This window comes from Gadus morhua, chromosome 12 (genome assembly GCF_902167405.1).
Source record: "Gadus morhua chromosome 12, gadMor3.0, whole genome shotgun sequence".
Taxonomy (NCBI): domain Eukaryota; kingdom Metazoa; phylum Chordata; class Actinopteri; order Gadiformes; family Gadidae; genus Gadus; species Gadus morhua.
The window spans coordinates 6,793,562-6,817,010 of NC_044059.1; the positions used below are offsets into that span (position 1 = coordinate 6,793,562).

At 44.3% G+C, this 23,449-nt stretch overlaps 1 protein-coding gene across 5 annotated transcripts; it reads left to right on the forward strand.

Moving 5' to 3' along the window:
* Nucleotides 1-406: 406 nt before the first annotated feature.
* Nucleotides 407-22,884, forward strand: LOC115555910 (guanine nucleotide-binding protein subunit beta-4). Of its 5 annotated transcripts, none has more exons than XM_030372956.1 (11): nucleotides 407-431; nucleotides 9,606-9,814; nucleotides 10,723-10,761; nucleotides 11,498-11,604; nucleotides 12,264-12,278; nucleotides 14,378-14,441; nucleotides 15,096-15,258; nucleotides 16,623-16,689; nucleotides 16,950-17,151; nucleotides 17,562-17,778; nucleotides 19,324-22,884. In XM_030372956.1, the coding sequence occupies exons 2-11, from the start codon at nucleotides 9,758-9,760 to the stop codon at nucleotides 19,428-19,430; spliced, it is 1,038 nt and encodes a 345-aa protein (XP_030228816.1). In that variant the 5' UTR covers nucleotides 407-431; nucleotides 9,606-9,757; the 3' UTR covers nucleotides 19,431-22,884. The 5 variants fall into 5 exon arrangements, with proteins under 5 accessions (XP_030228816.1, XP_030228815.1, XP_030228818.1 ...); XM_030372955.1 differs by lacking the exon at nucleotides 407-431 and adding an exon at nucleotides 1,124-1,339; XM_030372954.1 differs by lacking the exon at nucleotides 407-431 and adding an exon at nucleotides 5,341-5,578.
* Nucleotides 22,885-23,449: the final 565 nt, after the last annotated feature.

The window sequence follows — 23,449 nt, forward strand, 5'->3', positions numbered from 1 at the left end:
CAATAAGGAGCCTTATCAGGATTGCCTCGATTGAGTTGTTGAGCAGGCCATGATTAATCTGCCTGATTCAACTTGCATAGCAATACCGGTATTCTTGTCCATTGTATTTATCTTCTCACTCTCTTTAACTCATTTTCCGAGCTTCCTGGAAGTCACACTATTGCCTAGTTGCTAACCAAAGGGTATCATGTCTGGGTGCCCTTTTTATTCCTTGTTTCACCTTCCAGGAGTCGTCTGGTGTCTGGCCCACCCTCAGTTGCTGTCTTTGGGTGGTTTAAACCACCACACGATGCCCCACTCTTCTGCCACTCCCATACAAAAAGTAGAAGAAGAGAAGGAAAGAAAGGAGGAGGAGAAAGATCCCTGGCATCCATCATTGACAGCTTGCAGTGTGTAGGGGAGTGGGAGTGTGTAGCGTACCACGAGGAGCGGTAAGTGCGGCAGGTTTGAAAGGTGGCGTGTGGGATATTGGCCATGGTTCTGGCAACATGTTCCCGGGAACCCCTGGGCTTAGGATCTCCTGGGGCCCTCCTACAGCGTGGTGGCTTGTGGTTGGCAGTTTGTGTCCCTGTGCCATGTTTCATCATCAGTGCTTCTTCTTCAGTCCACCTCTACCTCCGACATGCTGTTATATTATCGCTACAATAGAACAACGTTGTCCCTTGTACCATCATGGTCGCTGGCAAAATGTATGCAGTTTCTTCCCCAAAGGACATTATATGATTGTTTGATTCAATTAGATCACATCATGCTTGTTCAATTCACACCAAAATAGTTAGAAAATATTTATTGATATTTTATTAAGGATTATTTTCAAGTACTGTGTTCTCTTATGCTGTGTTGTGTTAATAGGATGAAGCTTAAGGATTTTTAAACCCAACTGAACCAAGTCATTTTCTGCTTCCAATAAGGTATAATAAACTGTCCTTATCAAGAAGCATCATCCGTAAACCCACTGTCCCTTTAATATAATTACTTAAATTCTCATCTTTGGTCCCCCCCAGACCCACCTACCTAGCCCCCACCCACCTATCTAGCCCCCACCCACCTACCTAGCCCCCACCCCCTAGCAATCCTCCCACTCAGCCAAGCCATCTTTCTGCATGCATCATGTCTCACTCTCGCACTCCCTCCATCTACGCTCCTCCTGGCAGCAGCGCCGCCGCCACCACACACCAGAGGAAGAACTGAAACCTAACAGCGGCTCGGTGTGCGGCTCTTTCTCCCCCTTTTCTCTCTCTGTCTCTCTCACTCTTTCTCTCTCTCTCTCACAGTCCACGCACTTTAGGACATATGCAGAAAACGCCTACTTCCTTCCTACTTCTTTAAACTGGGAAAGGTAAAGAAAAAGCTAAACACTCTTGAGATTGTTGTGTCATGAATGTGAAGTTTCCGGTTTGCGCATACTGATGTGTGATGTTTTCAATGCATTCCTTCAGTGAGTTTTTGTCACCACCAGAAAGAAGGATAAGACATTGGTCATGTGTATACAGAGAAAGGGGACCCTGTTATGTATAATTTAGTTATGCAAATGGTTGCACTAAGACTACAGTTATTGCTTAAACGGTCTAGATTTGTCCAAACAGAAGCTATGCAACATAAACTATATATGTTATAGGGAGGTAATGGAATTCTGCCAAACACATGCTGGTGTCATTGTAGTGTTTGGTACGTTGACCCTGACAGTATCAATGGTCTTAGATCCAAAAGCTTGTTTGAAAGACTGTTTGTATTTTGGTTCCAGCTAGGAGGTTGTGCTATGTGTTTGAACCTGCGGTGTGCCAAAATGTCACGGCAAATTAATTGTAGGCTTATGTTAATGAATAAATGATAAACTGGTATTAGTGATTCAGCTGTGAGGGCAGACATTTAAAAGGGTGGAATTAGAACACTTGAAAGTTATGGCTCTAACATAAGTAGCAACAGAAGATATACTCATCAATATTAAGCAATATAAAAAAATATTTCTTCCTTCTTACATTCCATATTTGAACAGCCACAAAACCACAAAAAAACAAAAAAAGTTCACATATTATGGGTCTCATCATGTAGATCTTTGTGGTTTCCTGTATCCTTGATTCAGGCAATGTGTTGAGATTCCCCCGGCTGATTCTCACTTCTCATCAGAACAGTATGTTCTGCATGACCTTCCCAAAAGGCGAAATATCAGTCGACTCATGATGCAATTTTGATTGCAAAATGTACATCTAGGTTTTCAGCATTTTTGTAATAAAAAGACAAATAGCCCTCACCCAATTGTTACATATTTTATTAAATTTACATTAATTACACTATCCAAAGCGACTTCAATGTATATATTTATGATTCACTATCAACATAAATCCATTAAGATACTTTTTTTTTTACATGATTTACTTCATGCCACCTAATTGTAATTATTCTGCGTTTGTCCCGGCCCGTTAGATATATATTTCAGAGAACTACAAAACCAGATAAACTAAGGTGCCATAATCCAATTGTTATTCTCAATAAGGAATTATGAAAAAATAGCCATGTTTATGTTAGTAGAGACTGTATTTATTACAGTATTGAGAAGTCAGAGAATCCTTAAATCAGTGTAACGCCTCTCCAGAGTGTGACTGGAACACAACATAGGAGGTGCTATCGCAGAGAAGATGAGGGTACTAGAGCAAGCGGCCACTCTCGAAGTCTCTCATAGGCCAACAATAGTACTGAGATTAGGACTAGAGTTCTGTTGTTGCAGGATGCAAACTTTTGATTGGAGAGATCCTGGATTTGAGTGCTTTTGTAATTTCCTTGTGACCTATTTTCCCACGAGTAACCTTTTTCTTGCACATAATCTCCCACACTTATTACAGAGTGAGTTCCAGTGTGAGCGTTGTGTTTTATTAAATGTGATAGGATTCCTTTGACAAACCGGAATTGTGTGACATTGCTCAACCATTAGTGTCAACAATGCTATTGTTATACATTTTCTGATGTGAAATACATCGCAGCAGTGGTTATCAGCAGATAAGTAATAGCACAAACAAACACTTTCTCAAGGACCCATTCAGAGCAGGCTGTACCAGGGGCCGAAAGAAAAACTCCTAAACCATTAACGTCTACATGTATTTCTCTGACGATAGAAAGAGAGACAGAATAGGGAGAGTGAGGCCGGACAAGAAGCGCATATTTGATGTCACTTTAGCACTCTTCAAGAGGGTCCTTTTTTTTCCAATGATCCATTATGCATAGCAGCCCTGGTCTCCCCGCCATTTCTCCTACCTTCTTGACGTCAGTTGCCATTTATGAGGGTTGCCCCGGCAACGGCCAGCCTCCCCTGGAGATATGTCTGGTGGATAAGGCGGCCCTGATAAAGCCTTTTAAGGTCCTCGCGACCCTGCATCTTTTAATTGCCTTTGATGCAAAAGTAGTATCACATGGAGGTTGTGTGGGGAGGGGTGGTGGAGAGGGAGGCGTTGTCCACAAGATGGCGTAAAAATTGGGAACGTGGGGGGTCGACTTTGCACAGGGAAGCTGATAAAATGATGGTGGCGCCTCGTTTGCAGAATCATAACTTTAATGTAATAGAATGAAGTATTATTAAATAGGACGACAGAGACGTCTCATAACATTGCCCACATGGTAGCTGTCAGAAAATAGGCCTGGTCAAGAGCTATTTAAATATATTTCAGGAAAAGCAGCAAATGACATCACTATGATTTATGTGAATAAAAGGTGTTTGCTTTAATTTAATGGCGTGGAAAACCTACAGAAGCAGAGAAAACTGAGTTACACGGCAACGTCATTTACCACATGTGCTGTGATGTTCATCATTTCTGAGCGTTGCCATACTGATGTGTTAGTATATAGAGTTTGTATGCATGCATGCTAAAAAATATCTGTGTAACCGACAGATACCTGCTCTAAAACCCTGACATGCTATTTATAGCACTAGCAGCGTGTGTGTTTTTTCAACCACCAGGCTATTGATGTTCTATTTTTACTGTGTTAATTTGCTCCCTCCCTCACTCTTTGGTTGCCAAGCGATGGGCTAAGGGACCTGATTGGCCAAGTATGTGCTCTTGGACACCTTTACCACAATGCTGCTTTGCTGGCTGCTGAATCCACTGTCTGTCGGTTCACTATATAGTTGTACAGAGGGAAGACTGTATGTAACATCTACTTCTATTCTATTCCAAAAAAAATGCTGCCTTTCTACCATAGGTTTTGAGTTTATTTGGGCAGTCTGAAAGGAAATCTGGAGAACTGGTAGCCTTTGTCTACAGGTGTAGGCATGAGAGGTGTAACGTGTGTTATATACAGCCATAGTTGCATGGTATAATACTTCACTTCAACTAGAGGTGAACATATAGTATTCATTTAGAATTGGAGTGGTTAAAACATCCCAAACGAACCGTTTTCCAGTAGACAAAAATCAATATCAAGTTGGGATTGGATATCAACACTGAAAAACAAACCATTAAACATTGCTCTCTGTAATCAGCCTAATCCTAATCCTCATGATACATTTAGACGGAATGAGATTACAGAGATTAACCTACTGCTGTGTGTGAATTTAATTATCCCTAATCTGACCCCATGCCATTTGAAAGAGACACGGGGTCTGAATAACTTTCATCTTTCATTGATTATGGCTCATGCAGAGATATGGAGAAGCTAATCCCTCTGCCTTTCATAGGCCAGCATTAAACATTTAGTCTGTCATAATGGATAATAGGCCAACTAGATTTAATACTGGGTATCCAACCTATATTTTGTAATATGTGTTGAAATGACACTCAAGTGTTTTAGGGTACTTGTAAAAATAGATGACAAATTGGAGTCAGTGTAATATCTTTGAGGGGGGGGGGGGGGGGGGGGGGGGGGGTAAAAACACAAGATAAAAAGGGGTCGATTTTATAAACATTTATAAGCCTGTTACACCACACATATCACTCCTATAGGATAATCACTCCTTTAAGATAAGCCTAAATAATGCGTGCGAAATGTGAGGGAAAATGCATTTTACATTTATTATAAACAATTGAGTTTTAAGTGTTAAAAAACACGGGTGAAGATTATTCAAATTTCTACTACATGGGGGATTCCAGGGGGATACATAGATTCTCCGTTTGTTTCCTGTTTCCCATTCTGTTCCTTTTCTCTCTGTTGAGGGGGCTGCCAGGCAATACCACTTTCGCTTAGGTGACACGACCAAATTTGTCAAAGTTGATTCTGCTACGAAGCACAAATAAAATCCAAAATTGAAGTGATTGAAACAGAATTAGTTTCTTTCGTCTTAAATGGCATAGTCAAATGAAAAAACAAATTAAGATTAAGATAAAACTCGAAGCATTTTTCCTCAGCGCACCCCTTCGTCGTAGGCTGTTGCCATGTTCCCATTTTCATGGGTGTGGTGATTAGATTGCTTGGTGAAATTGTTTTCTGGTCAATTCTTCCTTGACTTGTGTGAGCGACAGATCCAGGTCTGTTTTTGCGCTAGATATTACAGCTATCGCTATATCTCGTATTAAAAACTGCGCCATTATGAACATCTGAGAAGCGGTTCGATAAAGGGATCGGAACGACGGAGCGCGTGAGCGTGATTCAGGTAAGAAGTGAGCTCGAGCGGGCTGTAGCGGTCGGGACATTTCGGGGCTTTATTTCCTGCTTATCAAATGCTAACGTTGTGTTCCTTACGTTGTGGCTAGAGAACGAAGAATATCAGTCTCCGAATAATTCGTCACCTTTTTTACAAGGTGGATTATCCCAACTGCTGTGTTAGACGCCACCGTCCTGTTTTCTTAGCTCGTCTTCCACTGTTGTAAATTAAAACGTTTACGCAGAGCGGCCTTGTGAAGACTTGACTGTCAAATACCTTCCTAGAGCCAACATTATCGTAACTATTGTCGAGGTCAAGTATCGTTTATGTTTAATTGTATTGAGGAAACCATTATATGTTGTAAGTATTTAGTTACAATAGCATTATTGTTGCATTTCGTTATACGCTACATTCCGCCTTCCTATTTTAGCGGTAACTGGGTTGGCGTTTTCTGTAACGCCCATTGATTGAGACATTTTTTTCCCTATCATTTTTTTTTTAACCCGGGTTATGTCCAATTATTTGCCAAACTTATACGAACGATCATTTCCTGAATGTGCTCTAACTGATACGGCTGTGCATTGCGTCGGGAGTGCAAGACCTTAACGCTATGTAACGTTCACAATTCAGGAAAGTTGTCCTGAAACCACCTGTGGCTTTGCATCCAACAGAAAGGCCTAACATTTAATTATAACTACGTTACATTACAAATGACCGTCTAGATACTATTAGGTAAGATACGTGATATAACCGAATAACATGAATAGCACTGTAAATAACGCAATCGCCATTCACTGTATTACTGGTTTAGCTGACAGCCCTTACTTACCGTAATGGCAATTACTCAAGCTCTCTTTTGGCATTGGAAGAATTTTACGAATGTTGGATGGGTGCCATGGGTAAAAAGCCATCACCTATCATGTGTTGTTAGGTAGCACTACACCTACCACTATATATTTCTCCCCATTCCATGGATGTTTGGAGTATTGTGGCCCTACCTGGACATGTCGACACCTGGGATAACCACCCATGCACGGCATGCTTGCCCAGATGAGAGGAAGTCACTTTCCTCTCATCTGATAAGGAGTCGTGACTACAGCAAACAATCAACTTAACTTGGTCCATAGCATATTGCAATCTCTGGACCCCCTGCCCCCCCCCCACACACACACAGACACACAGAACACAAATCAGCTCCCCAAATATCAGACCCACATTCAGAATTCTTAGATTATTGCATTGTACACCACCATCAGTGATCAATCGTTAAGATGAATGATCTTTTTTAACTGTTTTATTTAAGTTAACATTGGTCAGCCACGTTAAGCTCTGTTGATGGATACACCATAGACAGGGTTTACATTCTGATACTTAGGAGTTGGGTTCAGTTGACAAAAGCATGATTCCAGCCAAATTAAAGGGTATGCATTATGCAAATACATTTCACAAGGAATTGTCTGTTCTTCTGCTCCTATCTCCGGATTATTTCATTCTTTTTTTTCTATTATGATTTCTAAATTGAATGGAATGAGTACAGTTACTAATAATATTGACTGAGTGAGTGTATAAATGTTTTTGAGGTTGTTATATCCTGGAACATTTTATTTCTAAGCAAGCCTGTTCGTTGTCAGCCCAAGTCTTGCTTCATGTGTGTTCATGCAATTATACATTACACATTATGTATACACTGCAACATGGACCCATTTATAAGCCATTTGCAAGCGACAGCACGTGAATGGCACTAGTTGGTGTTTTATTTGCAAATGTGCAGTATAGCTTGGTGTACATTGAAATCGTTAGGACATGGCTATGGACTACTCTGTCCTACAGCAAACACACAGAAGTAAAATATATTTAGTCTGTGTGAATTCAGAGTATCAACATTGTCAATAAATCAGGAGAAGGGTTTAAAATAGCAACAATGCAAATCAGAATCACACTATGCATTGGAGAGTTTGGGGATTCAAAAAAAAAAAATAGATAAGCCCCAGAGCCGATTACATATCCAAAGTTACGTTGGCTGCCTGGTGAAATGTCATTGGAAGCAGAGCGGCGGAGCCACCGCGGTCAGGCTTGGTTCCATGGCGGCATGCCTGGTGCCAAGCAGAGCTAGCTACTGTAGCCGGATAGCACACACTGGACAATGGGAAGCTCCCATCACACACAGCTCCGCCTTTGTCACCCCTGTCCCTGTGCCATGCCTTCAGCCTCCATGGCTCTGGCTGGATGGTTGGGACCATGGCTGGGTGGTTGGATCGGAGGCTGGCTACCTCAGTTGCTGTTTCTGTTCAGCTAGAGAGCAGGAATAGCACACACGCACCCACACAGATGTACATTGCCCCTTATGTGAGTGCCTCGGTTGTACCCTCTTGCTTTAAGGGTGAGAAAATTAGCAAATGTCCGTCTGTCGAAATTCGTAGTTCTTTAGTCACCTTTTGAAAAGGCTCACATGTTAACGTCAATCTTGATCAACCCACAATCTGGTTTTTTTTTTCTCTCCTGTCGTCTTTAATGTTTGTACAATCCACTTTTCATCACACAAGCCCTCGGGCCGAGTATTGATCGCTCGTATCTAACCAAAGAAAAAGGGGGGGGGGGCCATGGCAGGTTTGTTTTACTGGCGCACGCCGGTCGGTCAGCCCCCCGCCGTGGGACGCAGCCGTACCGTGGGCCCGGCGGCCCGCTAACGTCACGGTGCTGCTGATGCAGTCCCCTCAGAAGGGCTTGCGTCATTCCGGGGGGGTGTGTGGGGCGAGGGGGTGATGATGTCACCAAGGCAGCCTAAGCGGGCGTTGCAACGCTCGTTAAGACGCAAGTCCACCTTGGCCTTGATGACATATCAGGGCGGTAGAGAGCATCCTCGCTCCACTTATCGTTAGACATTACATATATGCCTCGTGTGAAGCATTTCGTTTTTGCCTGGCTTCCTTAACATGGAGATTGGCTCTGAAGGAATATTACTTGATTGAGGAGGTCAGTACTTCCAATGGTAGTGCTGGTTATAATGGGAGCCCCATGGTACAGGTTATAGTGTTTGAATAAACAAAGCTTCCAAATGCTCCCCGTTACGATTTCGTGTGGAGACGGAGTTCACTGAACCTATTCTGTTGAATTATTGAAAGTGAAACGGAAAAAGGAATCTATACCGGTTGGACTTTCTGGACAGCTGGCGACAAAACAGCCTAGATTATGAGCGAGAGGGGGGGGGGGGGGGGGGGGGTGGTGACGACGACAGTCCAAACCTTTCTGAGGAGTGTGTAAGTGCGCCGTGACCCACATTCTGGCGACATGCACATTGCACACATGACCAAACTTCAATGTACACGGTTGATCTGAAACAGTGCTCAATTACACACAAACACATTCACATTTGACGTCAAGGCTCTCGACAAATAAAAAAACACTTCATGGCACATTGTTTGAGATTAATCGCAGAGTCAACACGCGCCCGGCACCAACGGATATGCCTGGAGCCAACAAAAGCGTTTCTATCGCCTTATACAGTAAGTGTGTATGGGCGCTGGTGGGAGGTCCAGCGTCCTGCGCCGGGGCTAACGACACAATGCAGTAACACAAGCGGAGGATTGAGCAGGGAAAGGTCAGGCCTGGGCTCAGATGGCCTTCTGAACTCCACCGGGGTCGTTTGAAGAGCCATGCCACCCTCTGCGATTCCCTGGCCGGTCCCAGGGTAGACAGACCCCAAATACACATGCACACACATGACCGCACAGTATACACATTGACACGCGCGCATTGAGTCACATACGCATTCACACATTGCACACACACACACACACACACCTGCATTTATACACAGAGCATGGTGTTTTTCCCCTTTGTCCACACCCATATCCACCCCAGCCCAAAGATACCTGTTTGTAATGGAAGGAATCCATGAAAATAACATATCGCCAATCTTTCTCTCTCTCGCTCACTCCCTCTCTTTCTCCCCCCCCGCCCCCCCTCTCTATTTCACAATATCTGTATGTCACTGTTTGTAATGCTTTTCATTTTTTCCTCTTGTTTTTTCTCACAGGTGTCAGCTGGCATAAGTGCGCGCTGGTTGTGAGAAAAGTTTGCGAGAGTGTGTGTGTGTGCGCATGTGTGTGTATGAGTGTGTTCTTTTTCTTCCTGAGCCAAGCCAGAATTCCCTAGCAGAGTGACGCCTGAACACATCACTGAGGCAACATGAGCGAGCTGGAACAGTTACGGCAGGAAGCCGAGCAACTACGCAATCAGATCCGGGTATGTCTCTCTCTCTCTCTCTCTCTCTCTCTCTCTCTCTCTCTCTCTCTCTCTCTCTCTCTCTCTCTCTCTCTCTCTCTCTCTCTCTCTCTCTCTCTCTCTCTCTCTCTCTCTCTCTCTCTCTCTCTCTCTCTCTCTCTCTCTCTCTCTCTCTCTCTCTCTCTCTCTCTCTCTCTCTCTCTCTCTCTCTCTCTCTCTCTCTCTCTCTCTCTCTCTCTCTCTCTCTCTCTCTCTCTCTCTCTCTCTCTCTCTCTCTCTCTCTCTCTCTGATTGTGTGGTGTAATAGTGCCTCAGTATTCTGTGTGGGTTTGTGGTGTAGCATTCATGCATGCTCTCACCGATTCACAATCGCATACATTTAGATCTGAAGTCGTATTCGATTTTACATTCTTGTTTAGGCACTACACAATTATGTTAGAGTTATAGAGAAACCTTTATTTTATTATATATTTTTTATTTACATTTGTTTACAGTTAAGACATACATACATCTTCATGTTTGCGAAGATGGAAGACCATGTCTCAACTTTTCAAAATAGGACTCGTAGGCTACCATGGGCTAATACACCTTGGCCTTCTCTGACAAATTGGATTTTCAATCACCCTGCTCCACATATTAATCAGTAAATGACATGGATCGAATTATAGTCATGCCACGCTCCCAAAGACCTGGTTGTTCTTAAAGGTTTCTTGGTAATCGCTTTTCTGAGAAGTTGACTGTGATTGAGTGAGTGACTTTCATTTTGACTCTACTTTCAGTTTTACCATTGAATGTGTTGTACATTAAGCAATGTGAATGTATTCTCTTCACCGGATGTGAAGAGAATACATTGTTACTAAAGCCTTACAGTGGGGGGGTACGTCTTCATCAGTTACTGTTGACTGAAACTACATATTTTGCTGTTGCAGGATGCAAGGAAAGCCTGCAGTGACTCGACCTTGTCACAGGTAAGCCACTGGTGTTGTGTTTTTTTTTCCAAATTAATTCCAGACCCCCACCTCCAAAGGAGTTTGTCGCCCGTTATATTCTAGAAAAGGGGATACTGGAGTGTACAGTGATTGTTTTTAAGATCGGAACAAGACAAGTTTTGTTTTCGTGTTCTAGTCAAACAATATCTTTCAAAAGGTGAGGATTTAGACCTCACGTTTCAAAAGGATAACTTGTATCAACCTTGGATCGGTCCAGAATTAAGCACACTCGCTTCAGCCAGCTGTCGAGAGCCCATTGCTCGGGGCAAGTGTTGTCTGTCCCGTGAATGTCAACCGATAGAGCTCCTCGACTTCTAGCATTGACAGGCTCACACATGCACACAGGGTCTAGACACGGCTCTCCACAAGTCTATGGAGAGTGATGCCACGAAAAGAAATCGATACACAAAACCGACTTGAGCTGGGAGTGTTGAGTTACAAAACGTTTTTCTATTAGCTTGAATGCAATACATTTAGATGCAATACATACCGACTTGTGGAACAACGCAGTATAGAGGGAGGTTCAGGGCATGCAGCTCTGCAACATCCTAGTGTTAACCCCTCAATCCTAGTGTGTGTGTGTGTGTGTGTGTGTGTGTGTGTGTGTGTGTGTGTGTGTGTGTGTGTGTGTGTGTGTGTGTGTGTGTGTGTGTGTGTGTGTGTGTGTGTGTGTGTGGAACCCACAGTCTGACGCGGCTTCCTGTGTTTTTGGCAGATCACAGCTGGTCTAGACTCGGTGGGCCGGATACAGATGAGGACCCGTCGAACGCTCAGGGGCCACCTGGCTAAGATCTATGCAATGCACTGGGGAAGCGACTCCAGGTAGGAGCCCCCCTCCCTCACCCCCACACACACACCCACCATAGTGACGAATGGTAATGTTCACCGCTAATGCTAACCACTCGGATAGATTACGGTATATAAAAATCAGGAGATCAGGCCATTGTGTTACACTGGGGGAGGTATTGACTGTAGGTATGATGGCAGAGCCTCCATCACCACCAGCGTACTATAGTAGTCCGTTAAATTACCTGTCTGACCTTAGAAGACATTCCCCAGTATAGGTAGTGGTGTCGGGGAGGTACAAGAATGTACAGCTATTACCTATCGGGCACATAAGAAAAAGTATTTTTTTAATGTCCATATCTACCACATTGAACGAAAGCAAGATCCATAGCGAAGTGCTTTACTTGCGTGACATTAACATCCACATCTTCAGTGTGATGGTATTGTGAGCCACAATATGAGACTAAACAATGAACAGGATTGAACTTCTACTAAATGCCAAGCACTATACTCTGGACGATGCGGATAATTGTGCGCTCACTACAGTGGGACAACAGCTAACATTATGGAGTTGTGCGTGCAGGTGTATTTGACGTGGTCATTTCTCTGTGTAATCTATTGTTTCTATCACTATGTATCTCTCTGTCCACCTGTCTCTATCTGTCTGTCTCCCGATGCAATTCGCTTGGGAAAAGTGACGGAAGCCCCAGGTGTGGGGCCTTTTGCGCTACTACTATTGTTACCCTACTAATATGACTAATACCACCTTTTAGGACTAGTACTTCTGCCACTCCCACTACTATTTCTGTCACTGGCACTAATACAACCCCCCCCCCCCTTCCCTCCTCTCCAAAACACACCAAACAACCCAAGTCCTGATGTTTGCACTAAAGACAATGGCGGTCACCCTAGTTTGTGGGGTCTTCTCCTGAAAGATGCAGTTTGTAAGATTGACGTCCACCTTGGAATGTTCTGAAATTTATTCTCCCTCTTTCTACCTTGAAGACGGAGGTTGTCTTTTAAAGTGTGGTGAATCATTTGGACCATTATGTGGTTCATTTCCGCTCAAAAATCCCTGGAGCCTAAACCAATGGCCCCTCGGGTGGACTGGTGTCCTGAGTAATTACAAACTGCTTCTTCTGCTGAGGATGTTCCCAGCAAGCACTGAGAATTGATAAAAAATGTCATATTTTCTATCAACGTGTCCATCATGGGAGGTTAAGTAAAGCATGCAGTGCACTAGACAACGGCTGCACAATCTCTAGTCTGCACCAAAGAACAGGATTATTTCAGTTTGATTGTGAATCTTAGATCCTTCAAAAAGAATGAGCTAATGCTTCTAGTTGTAAAGACCAAGGTTGTGGGAAAGGGAGTCCTTCAGAGGTTTAATTGCTGATTAATGATACAGCATTTCAGCGATTATGCATAGGTTAATTAGGCATCCTTGATCCGTCATCAAAAGTGTGTGTGTGTGTGTGTGTGTGTGTGTGTGTGTGTGTGTGTGTGTGTGTGTGTGTGTGTGTGTGTGTGTGTGTGTGTGTGTGTGTGTGTGTGTGTGTGTGTGTGTGTGTGTGTGTGTGTGTGTGTGTGTGTGTGCGCGCGCATGTGTGTGTGCGCGCGCATGTGTGTGTGCGCGCGTGTGTGTGTGTGTGTGCGCATGTGTGTGTGTGTGCGTGCATGTGTGCGTACGTGCCAGGGCCGGCCCACAGGAGGCCCCTAAACAGCCTGTGTTTATTTTGTATACAGCGGTTGACATTTGAGCAAAGGAGACGCTCCCCTCTCTCTCTCTTAGCTCTCTGGCTGCTGCAGATGGACGCGGAGCGCTGTAAGACTCACTTCCTGTCCCCGGGGACATGGAAACACGCAAGCCATCGGAGGAGAGGGGAGGGAGGGGGGAGGCAGGAAGAGAGAGACAGACAGAGAGAGAGAGAGAGAGAGAGAGAGTAGAACAAGGGATAAAGGAGTTGCTAAATCGAATATCTTCTGCTACTGTCCTGCCCTGTGTGGCTTTGCAGTCCCGGAGCACGCACACACACACAGTGTCACACCCACACCTCCGTCACCGCCTTTTTAAACATAGCCTTGTTAAACATACCCCCCTTTCCCGGGCCTCCCTGTTTCTCTTCTGGCCGTCTTTATTTCCGTTCCCATTTTCTATTATAAGTCTTAGTTCCTGTTGTTGTTGTTGTTGTTGTTGTTTCTCTGCTCTCTTCTCTACCCCTTTTCATTGTTGCGCGCTACACTGGTGTTTATTTCATCCGTTTCCTGCCCCTTCCTCTCGGTTGGCTTCCTCGCCCCACCCTGCCTACCCCTCCCCCCCTCCCCCCTACCCCCTACCCCTCCCCCCCCCCCCCCTCCCCGACCCCCTTTGGACTGCAGAGAGCTCGTCGCATAACCAGGCCTGATGAATATTGCATGGGTTGGCACATTCAAAGTGGGAGCTCCCCTGGATGCCTGTGGCACGAAAAGGCGTCCCCGCCAGGAGAGGAAGTGAGAGTCAAAGGCGGGAGGAAGGGGGGGGAGGATTAGGGAGGGAAGGAGAAGGAAGGAGGCGAGAAAATAGAAAAAAATAGCGCTATAGTTCCCGTCCCATGATAGAAAAAAAGCAAACGATGATATGGTTTTAGGCACCCGAACACTCCACTTGTTCACTGAGCGGTTTGCCCGGCACCTGCCTCCCATTGCTTCCCTTTGTGCCGTAGATGCATGTGGTCATGGATTATTCTGCCTGTGAGTGCTCTGCCACTGCCTCCCGAAATGTTCTAAATAATAAATAATAGGCCGTCTTCTTTTTTTGTATTCTATCTAGGTTACTGGTAAGTGCATCCCAGGATGGAAAGCTCATCATTTGGGACAGCTACACAACAAACAAGGTGAGAGCCCAGACTTGTATTCAGGAGATCACTGTTGACTTAAATAGTAATATACCTATGAGTTCACGGAGGGCAAACCCCCTCTCTGTGGCAGAAGGTGGGGTTATCAAACCCTGGGTTTAATCCCTCGTTTGTGCTGTATCGTACGAACTGCGGTTCCATGGCTTGTGTATCATGGCCCACAGGGGTTGGAAGGGAATTGTTGTCTGCGTAACCAGAATCAGCAAATACATCATCTCAACTTGAAGGGCAATCAGAACTAGTGACGCACTATGTTATCAAAAAGCCCCCGCCCCCCCGTGACTCCCCAATACGCCTCTTACTTTACCTTTTGTCATTTAGCAAATGCTTTCATCCAAAGCCAGGCAGACCACAATCAAAGCATACAGTCAAAGCTGGAGCGAGTTCAAAACTCTCTTTATCTCTCTCTCCCCCTCTCCCTCCCTCTCTCGCTCTCTCACTTGCTCTTTTCCCCTTTCTGTCTGTCTGTCTGTCTCTCTCTCTTTCTCTCTGTCTTTCTCTGTGTCTCTCTCTCTTTTTCTCTCTCTCTGTGTCTCTCTGTCTTTCTCTGTGTCTCTGTCTTTCTCTCTCTCTCTCTCTCTCTGTGTCTATCTGTCTTTCTTTGTCTCTCTCCCCCCTCCCCCCCCCCCCCAGATGCACGCCATCCCGCTGCGTTCTTCCTGGGTGATGACGTGCGCTTACGCCCCCTCGGGAAACTATGTTGCGTGCGGAGGGCTGGACAACATCTGCTCCATCTACAGCCTGAAGACCCGGGAGGGCAACGTGCGGGTCACCCGAGAGCTGCCCGGACACACAGGTAGGCGGGGCTTCGCTCAAACTAAAGGTTAGGATTGGTTGGCAGCGTCACAGCCAGCAGTGCTCGCAGATAGCCCGGTACTGACGCTAGGCGTGTGCCATTTTGCCGGCCTACTTTTGGATGATAGCAATCAACGAATGCGGTCGTATCGTTGGGTGGGGGGCATTGTTCGCTCAATCCTCACAGTGAAATAAATAGCCGAGGTATACCTGCGCCCTGTTTATAGAGTGATATCAGAACTGAAGATTTTGTGAAAAAATATCTCTGAATCTTTGTGCACTTCCTGCTTAGCTCTGTTCATCGGCGAGTGACGAGTGAGTCGTAAAACCAGTTGGCCATGTCTTTTCTATGGACCTGACGCCTTGAATATCCGTTCTCCATATGCCTTGGCATAATGGCTGTGGTTTGGATTGTGATATTGAAGATAAGGTATTAATTGTTAATCAGAAGGAGACCTTGCTGTTAAATTATTAATATTTTATTTATAATTTAAATGAAACTTTTTTTGAAAATTGTATTCACAGTACTCTGAGTGTATTGCTTGTACTTGAAGTAACCCCGCCCACCCCCTCCTCACCCCCCCTGGTGATGGGATGGTATATTGCTGATCTAGAATAACCATGAGTCCAGAGAAGCATGTTTTTTGGCTGAGTTTTAGTATTATTATTTCTAAGAGTTTTCACGAGATGAAATATGTTGTGATTTTGAATGAATATATATCATGTTATGTTATTTTACAAATGTTATTTACAAATGATATTGCCTTAATGAATAGCAGTGTTTGATAAAGAGCTTTTCTCTACATTTAAATGTTGGCCTGTGAAGCCCACTGTAACATTAGCATTAAAGGCTATACAAATTAAATTGACCTGACTTGACTGAGGAAGTTCTTTTCTTGACTAAGCAGTTAATTTGGTATTTCTTCACACATGACATGAACTCACTAGCTGGTGTTTGCGTGACACTGTGTCTCCCTGCGTATTTCACACTTCCTTTTCGACTTCCATGCACCTGAATGTGATATATTCCCTTGTTTTTGTACCGGCCGCAGAGCGAGACAAAATGGAAACTGACAGTGTGCACAATAGCACCATCTAGTAGAAGTGGTTGTAATGGCAGAGTGGCAACATCCAATAGCAAGTTGATTCCATATAATTTCGTTTTTGGGACGTAACCATTGTAAAACCTACCGAGAAAACGGTAAAATCCAAATACGTTTCGGGGATTCTTCTTATTTTTTGTGTACCCATTCAAAATTGGTTCTTGACCAGTACAACCGGGGACTCCTGTTGGCACCTGGCCAGCGTGGCATGAGCAGTTGTGACTTACTCTGACAATGCGCTCCCCCATTTTTCTGCATCTAGGGTACCTGTCCTGCTGCCGTTTCCTGGACGACAACCAGATTGTGACCAGCTCTGGAGACACCACCTGGTGAGTCCACCTCCTGCTCCTCCTCCATCTCCTGCATTCTCTCTCTCCATCTGTCTCTCTGTGTCTCTCTGTCTCTGTCTGTCTCTCCGTCTCTCTGTCTCTCTCTCTGTCTCACTCTCTGTCTCGCTGTCCGTCTCTGTCTCTGTCTCTCTCTCTTTCTGTCTCTTTGTCTCTGTCTCTGTGTCTCTATTTCTTTCGTGCAACACCCCCATATCTAGCTGTCCCTTGGGCCTTATTTTCCCCTCCCATGTCTTGTGCAGTGCATTGTGGGACATCGAGACGGGCCAGCAGGCGACCGTCTTCACGGGCCACACGGGGGACGTGATGAGCCTGTCCCTGAGCCCCGACTTCAGGACCTTCGTGTCGGGGGCGTGCGACGCGTCCTCCAAGCTGTGGGACGTCCGGGACGGCATGTGCAGGCAGTCCTTCACCGGCCACGTGTCCGACATCAACGCCGTCTGCGTGAGTCAGCCCAGAGTTCAGGGGGGTTTAAGGGCCGGCGGAAGATAGCCATGGTGTTGCGATGGTACGCTTCACCTCATTGGACGCCTTCATCCAAAGAGTCTGGCTAACAATGAGCAAAGCACCCAATCAACACTGGAGTTACAGAAATCAGTTTTTAAAAAGAGAGTAAAGAGAAACTGAATTGGACCATAAAATGGTCGGATTTTATGCAAGCATGTGGTAGTTAATCAGGTTATCCAAAGGAAAAGAGTACTCATGGACATTTGAGAGGTCATATATATATGGTCCAGGGTGTTTAATATCTAAACGTGATACTATGCATTCAAGTTCTAAAAGCCCAGTAGTGCCTTTTACTGATCTGATCTGATTGGTCCTCCTCCTCCCTATCCCCCTCCCTCTCCCCATAGTTCTTCCCCAACGGGAACGCCTTCTGCACGGGGTCGGACGACGCCACCTGCCGGCTGTTTGACCTGCGCGCCGACCAGGAGCTGATGATGTACAGCCACGACAACATCATCTGCGGCATCACCTCCGTGGCCTTCTCCAAGAGCGGCCGCCTGCTGCTCGCCGGCTACGACGACTTCAACTGCAACGTGTGGGACACGCTGAAGGCGGAGCGCGCAGGTCGGTGGACGTCTCCGTGTGTCTCTGTGTGTGTCTCTGTGTGGGTCGCTGTCTCTGTGACTCTGTCTCTGTGTGTGTCTCTTTCTCTCTGTCTCTTTTAGGGCCCGACCGATTCATCGGCCTGCCGATTTAATCGGCCGATTATAGCCTTTTTGAAAATAATCAACATCTGCCAAAAAGACGCCGATTACAACCGATTTATTTATTTATTTATTTATTTATTTTATTTTTATTTTTTTAATGTTATTGCGCTTAGTATCCTGCAGATTGCGCTCCTACTCGCCGGGCTAACTAACAACTTTAGCGGGAGTAAAAAAGAGGAGATTGAATTTTCCTTACAACATGAAAGCACGCTCGCTCAGGCAGCTGCGCGCTCACCTCACCAATGTACCCAAGACGCGTTGTTTGAGCATGTTGTGCCTGTTTTTCTTTAGGTCCCAGGCCATGTTAATTTGTTATACTGTAGACTCTAACGGTGAGACCATACTGCTCAGCACGCACGTGTTAGTCACTGCTCACGAGCGCAGCACATTGGGAGTTAGTTATTTATTTCACATTTTACATTACACTCATTTTTGACTGTAAATGTATTCTAAAACACTCAAAGGTTCTGCATTCAATTCACATATTCGTCAAAAGTGTTTAAAGTATATTTAAGGTATCAAAAACTACGTTTTATATGCTTTTTTTTGTTTTGTTTTTAATCGGCCGATTAAATCGTAATCATAATTTTTCTTTGAAAATAATCGGCATCGGCACTCAAAAATCAATATCGGTCGGGCCCTAGTCTCTTTCTCTGTCTGTGTGTCTGTGGGTCTCTGTGTGGCTCTCTGTGACTCTGTCTCTGTGTGCGTCTCTTTCTCTCTGTCTCTTTCTGTGTGTTTCTGTGTGGGTCGCTGTCTCTGTGTCTCTGTCTCTGTGTGGGTTGCTGTCTCTGTGTGCGTCTCTTTCTCTGTGTCTCTTTCTCTCTCTGTGCCTGTGCCTGTGTCTGTCTGTGTGTCTGTGTGAAAATCAACCTGAAAAAGGCGGGAGATGGAAATAGGGTGGGAGAGAGAGCGAGAGTTTGGTTGGGTTTAGGGTGAGTTATCCTAGTATGTAGGTCAGGCATTCTGTTGGTTTGGTAGTAGGAGTGGGGGAGAGAGGAGGGAGTCAACAGCCTCACTGATGTTTTTTATGGTATTTTTGCAGGTATCCTATTGGTTTGGTTGAGTGAATTTTTGCTAATTTCTCTGGGATTGGAAGCCAATCTACAAGCTTAGTGTGCATGTCCAATCCAAAGGACTGTATCAAAGGCTTAATAAACTATACAAACGGGAGAGTCTCGGCACAGTCGATTCTCTCGATTATTTAGATTTTTTTGGGGGGCGTTTGTAATGACAACCCCTACGTAGCTCCGTTGATCTGCATCACCGTTAAAGTGTGTGTGTGTGTGTGTGTGTGTGTGTGTGTGTGTGTGTGTGTGTGTGTGTGTGTGTGTGTGTGTGTGTGTGTGTGTGTGTGTGTGTGTGTGTGTGTGTGTGTGTGTGTGTGTGTGTGTGTCCCCAGGTGTGTTGGCCGGACACGACAACAGGGTGAGCTGTTTAGGTGTGACCGACGACGGCATGGCGGTGGCCACCGGCTCCTGGGACAGTTTCCTCCGAATCTGGAACTGAGACCGGAAACAAAGAAGAAAACACACATCCATTCTCTCTTCCTCGCCTGTAAATCGCTCCATCCCGACCCCCCCCCCCCCCCCCCCCCCCCCACCACCCCTGCCCTGTCCTCGCACCCCCCCCCCCACCCACCCCCCTCAGAGGTGAACACTGTGTGAAGTCTAGTTGTCCCACTTAAACCCCCCCCCACCCTCCACCCTCTGAAGCACCCCTCTCAGCCTGTGCGCTCCTGCCCACAAACTCTTTCCACCTTTTCCAATTGACTTCTCTTTTGTGTGTTTTTTTTTCTTTTTTTAAACCACACTTAAAAACACCCTCACAATTTCAGTAGTGGCCCAGCGAGCGAGAGAGAGAGAGAGAGAGAGAGAGAGAGGGAGAGAGAGAGAGAGACAGAGAAGGAGAGAGAGAGGAGGGTGAAACGTAGAAAAGTAGAAAGGGTTGCAGAAAGATGTGGGGCAAAAAGTGAATGGTTTACGATGAGCTGTGTTACCGTGGTTACCGTCAGACTAGAGGGCAGTGTGTGTGTGTGCGTCCAATGTAAATATATATATATAAATACAGTATATATATGTATCTCATTATGTGTGTGTATATATGCATCATATATGCACATATAATGTGTATGTATATGATTTTGTAGTTTATTTCCAGCCCTATCAAGTTTTGTTTTGTTGTTTTTGTGCGGGAAGGGGAGTCGCTTCACAGTTTTTCTTTTTCAATGTAAATATTATTCCCAGTACCACACCTGATCATACCAAACCTGTCTTTAATGGTGGCTGTGTTTGTTTAACGCCTCTAATGGGGACCAGTCGCTCGGGGCCTGGTACATTAAAGCACCATGGGTCTATACGAAAAGTATTTCAGAAAGATGTTGTAAATCTGACACTTTGGGACTTTCCGAAAGCGTGTTTCTCAGAAGAGCGCCTGGCGAGCTATGGCTTAAACAAAGCAGGAACAATTAGAATCCGGTTTGTAGAACTTCTTTGAATTTAAGTGTTTTATTTTTGTTATTATTTCCATACACTATTGTGTACATGTTCATGCATGCATGTGTCCGTGTGCGTATGTGTGTGTGTATGTGTGTATGTGTGCGTGCGTGTGACGGTAACCGGTACTGGTCCTACACACACACACCCTTTAACTAAAAAGTATTGTTATGATGGATGATAGCTGTGATTGTAATGCTTTTCTTTTTTTTTATTTACATAACTGACCGACGTTTTAGGACAGGTGTCGGTTTTCCTTTTCCCGACAGCGTGGAAACGCAACTCTCCAGAGCCAACAGCCGCCGTTTATCTTATGAGTAATCGTTTTCTAGTCGGGTACAACAAAAGTACAACAAAAAGTAGTGAAGCTGGTCGACTTGTAGGCTGCAGTCTGTGGAGTACTCCTGTATTTTAGCAACGGTACTATAATGGCGCTGAATATCGGGCCTCAAATCATAGACACAGGGATTTCCAAATGTTCTAGTGGCCTTTCGGTCACCCACTGCTCAACAGGACTGGGTGACTCCCCGGATTGCTCTAGAAAAAGGGGCGGTACTTGTTGTCCAGGCCCACACACACGGGCCCTTTAAGATACAAGAGCCAATCAGGTCTCACAAGGGTCTGGGTTTCTTCCAACATGTCGACCATAGGAGGGGCAGGGGTGGAAGGGTTGGTAAAAAAAAAAAAATGAAAAAAGCAATGCTGTCTTTTTGCCGCGATGTGTTATGTACTTTTCAATCAGTTTGAACAGCTTTAAGGCAAGAGGTTTATCATTCATGACGATGTCGAAGTTGACTTCTGCTTCTTGTCAGGGCGAGAAAAGAGGGCGGAGATTCAAACTGACAGCAAGGTGGACTTATGTATTTTCTTTCACGTGAAGGATGGGCAACAAAAAAAACAACCATTTTCCTTCACAACGTCTGAGCCTACACTCGATTCCGAAACCACAATAGTGCTACCACACGTGTGTAAAAAAATGAATTAAAAAAAAAACATAACAAAAAAAGAACACTTATTTTGTGATCTGTATTTAACATGAAATTATCATTTGTCTTTCAACAAGAACATGCAATGAACAGAAAGGTATTTCTAAGAGGAAAAAAAACACTCTGTAGACCGAAATGGACACCTGATAGCTAGTTATACTTAGACTTTAGTACCAATGTAAAGAATCAAGCACGTGATGTATTTACTGGGACAAGTGGTATCTGATGATTAATTTTTTTTTATATGTATCTCTGCCATTTCATTTTTTGTTCGTTTTTTTGGTTTCCGTTGAAAGATTTTGGATGTTTTATTTCCCAGATTTCACAGATGGACATTCATTCGACCTGCCCGTTGGCTATTTCCGGTGCCTGTACTTGCCATGTGTGTGACTGCTGAGGAGAATTTGTGCTTTAGAGATTGGCCCCAAATTGTGTCTCCATTCTGCCTTACGATAGCTCGAAGTGAAAAAAAAGAAATCCCCAAGACCAAACCCCAACGCTTGCATCGAGTACAGCAGAGTGTTATTCCCAGCCACGAGAGCTTAGTTCTCGCAGGGGGTCAAAGGGGCAGATGGGCCAAGAGTCCAAAGAACGATCATTTTCCTTCAGCAAGCACATAACGCTGCCTATACTAGTGAACACTAAACACCCATGCTTCAAATCACCACCACATGCTTTGAATGCTGTATTATCACTTTTTAATATTTAAAATCTTGTACTACCATCCGTGTCGCAGTACTTTGTTAGTGTTCAATCAAGTATCGGTGGATCTCCCCTGAAATACTGTAATTTTATTTTATTTTACCTTTTGGTTTTTAGGTTCATTTATAACTGGGTTTTTTTACAAGAGAATGCATTATGAGATGGTATGTTTTACTTTTTTTTTTTAAGCCTGAGAACTTCCTATTGTTGCCTAGGATGTGTTGCCCATCAGTGTTGATGGGGTGAGGGAGGGCGGGACTAATCCATACGGATAACATAGAATCGTTAGTTCCTCATGTGTGCCAACGTTCGCCATGGAGCTGTGAACGACCCAAGACACAAACGACTTGCTTTTTGTTCATTTGTATAATCCATTATGTCAAAAGTGCCAGCTTTCCCAATATGTATCAACATCATTTTTCTGCACCCAATCAGATGCTTGACGCAAATATAGATTTGCCTATCACCAATGTTAGAATTTTTCTCTTTGTGCATCCTAATGGTTCCACAGTACTATTATTCATTTGAAAAGTGTTCTGCCAAGAATGCATACACACCACTGCGATGCCATTTGTTGGGAGTGAATAAAGCCACCGTACACAGATGTTGGTTTGATGGTGAGCCGTGTCTGATCCAAACTACACCTTAGCCCTTAACCACTGGACAGAAGAGTTGACTGTCACCACTGAATCAGATATTTAGTGGACAGCATCTCGTTTTAGTTTTTTTTGCTGTGCATAATTCAACAGTATTAGCAGTTGGGACTTCAATTGTCTCACACATAAAAAAAAAAAAAAGGTGTTTATATATTGAATCATTGTAGATCTAATTTTGGCTCAGTATTTGTTTTGAAGGATTCATACCAGACTGCACCTTATTTGATAAACAAATCTATTTTGGAAAACTCACTCATATCAGTTAAGTATTATGAAAGATTAGTTTAATATCAAGAATTCCCGCCGATATTTGAACAGTAATTACAACTGCCATTTGAGGCAAATTGAAAGAAACAGGTGTTTATTTACTGTGTTCTAGATCCATCAAGGCAGTGTTTTGAGGATTACATTTGCACTACCATACGCAATTTATTTTAAGTATTGACATTAACTGTCACTTGTTGGGTATGTCCAAAAAATACAAGATTCCACCACCACAAAATGTGTTCCAACACCTCACCTGGCCGTCACAGAGTAATGCACTGCCCTTTGGCATCACTTTTCCTTTCCCTTTTAATTTATTAAGTATTTTAAGCCAGTGAGAACCAGGGACTTGGTGCCATGATAATTATCTTACAGTTCTATTGTGTGAAGATATAATCACTTGTTATGGAATAATTTTTATAGTC

Coding starts and splice junctions, on each gene's coding strand:
- LOC115555910 (XM_030372956.1), top strand. CDS start 9,758: ATGAGCGAGCTGGAACAGTTACGGCAGGAAGCCGAGCAACTACGCAAT. Junction 15,259..16,622: donor AGAGCTGCCCGGACACACAG/GTAGGCGGGGCT, acceptor TTCTGCATCTAG/GGTACCTGTCCTGCTGCCGT. Junction 16,690..16,949: donor AGCTCTGGAGACACCACCTG/GTGAGTCCACCT, acceptor TGTCTTGTGCAG/TGCATTGTGGGACATCGAGA.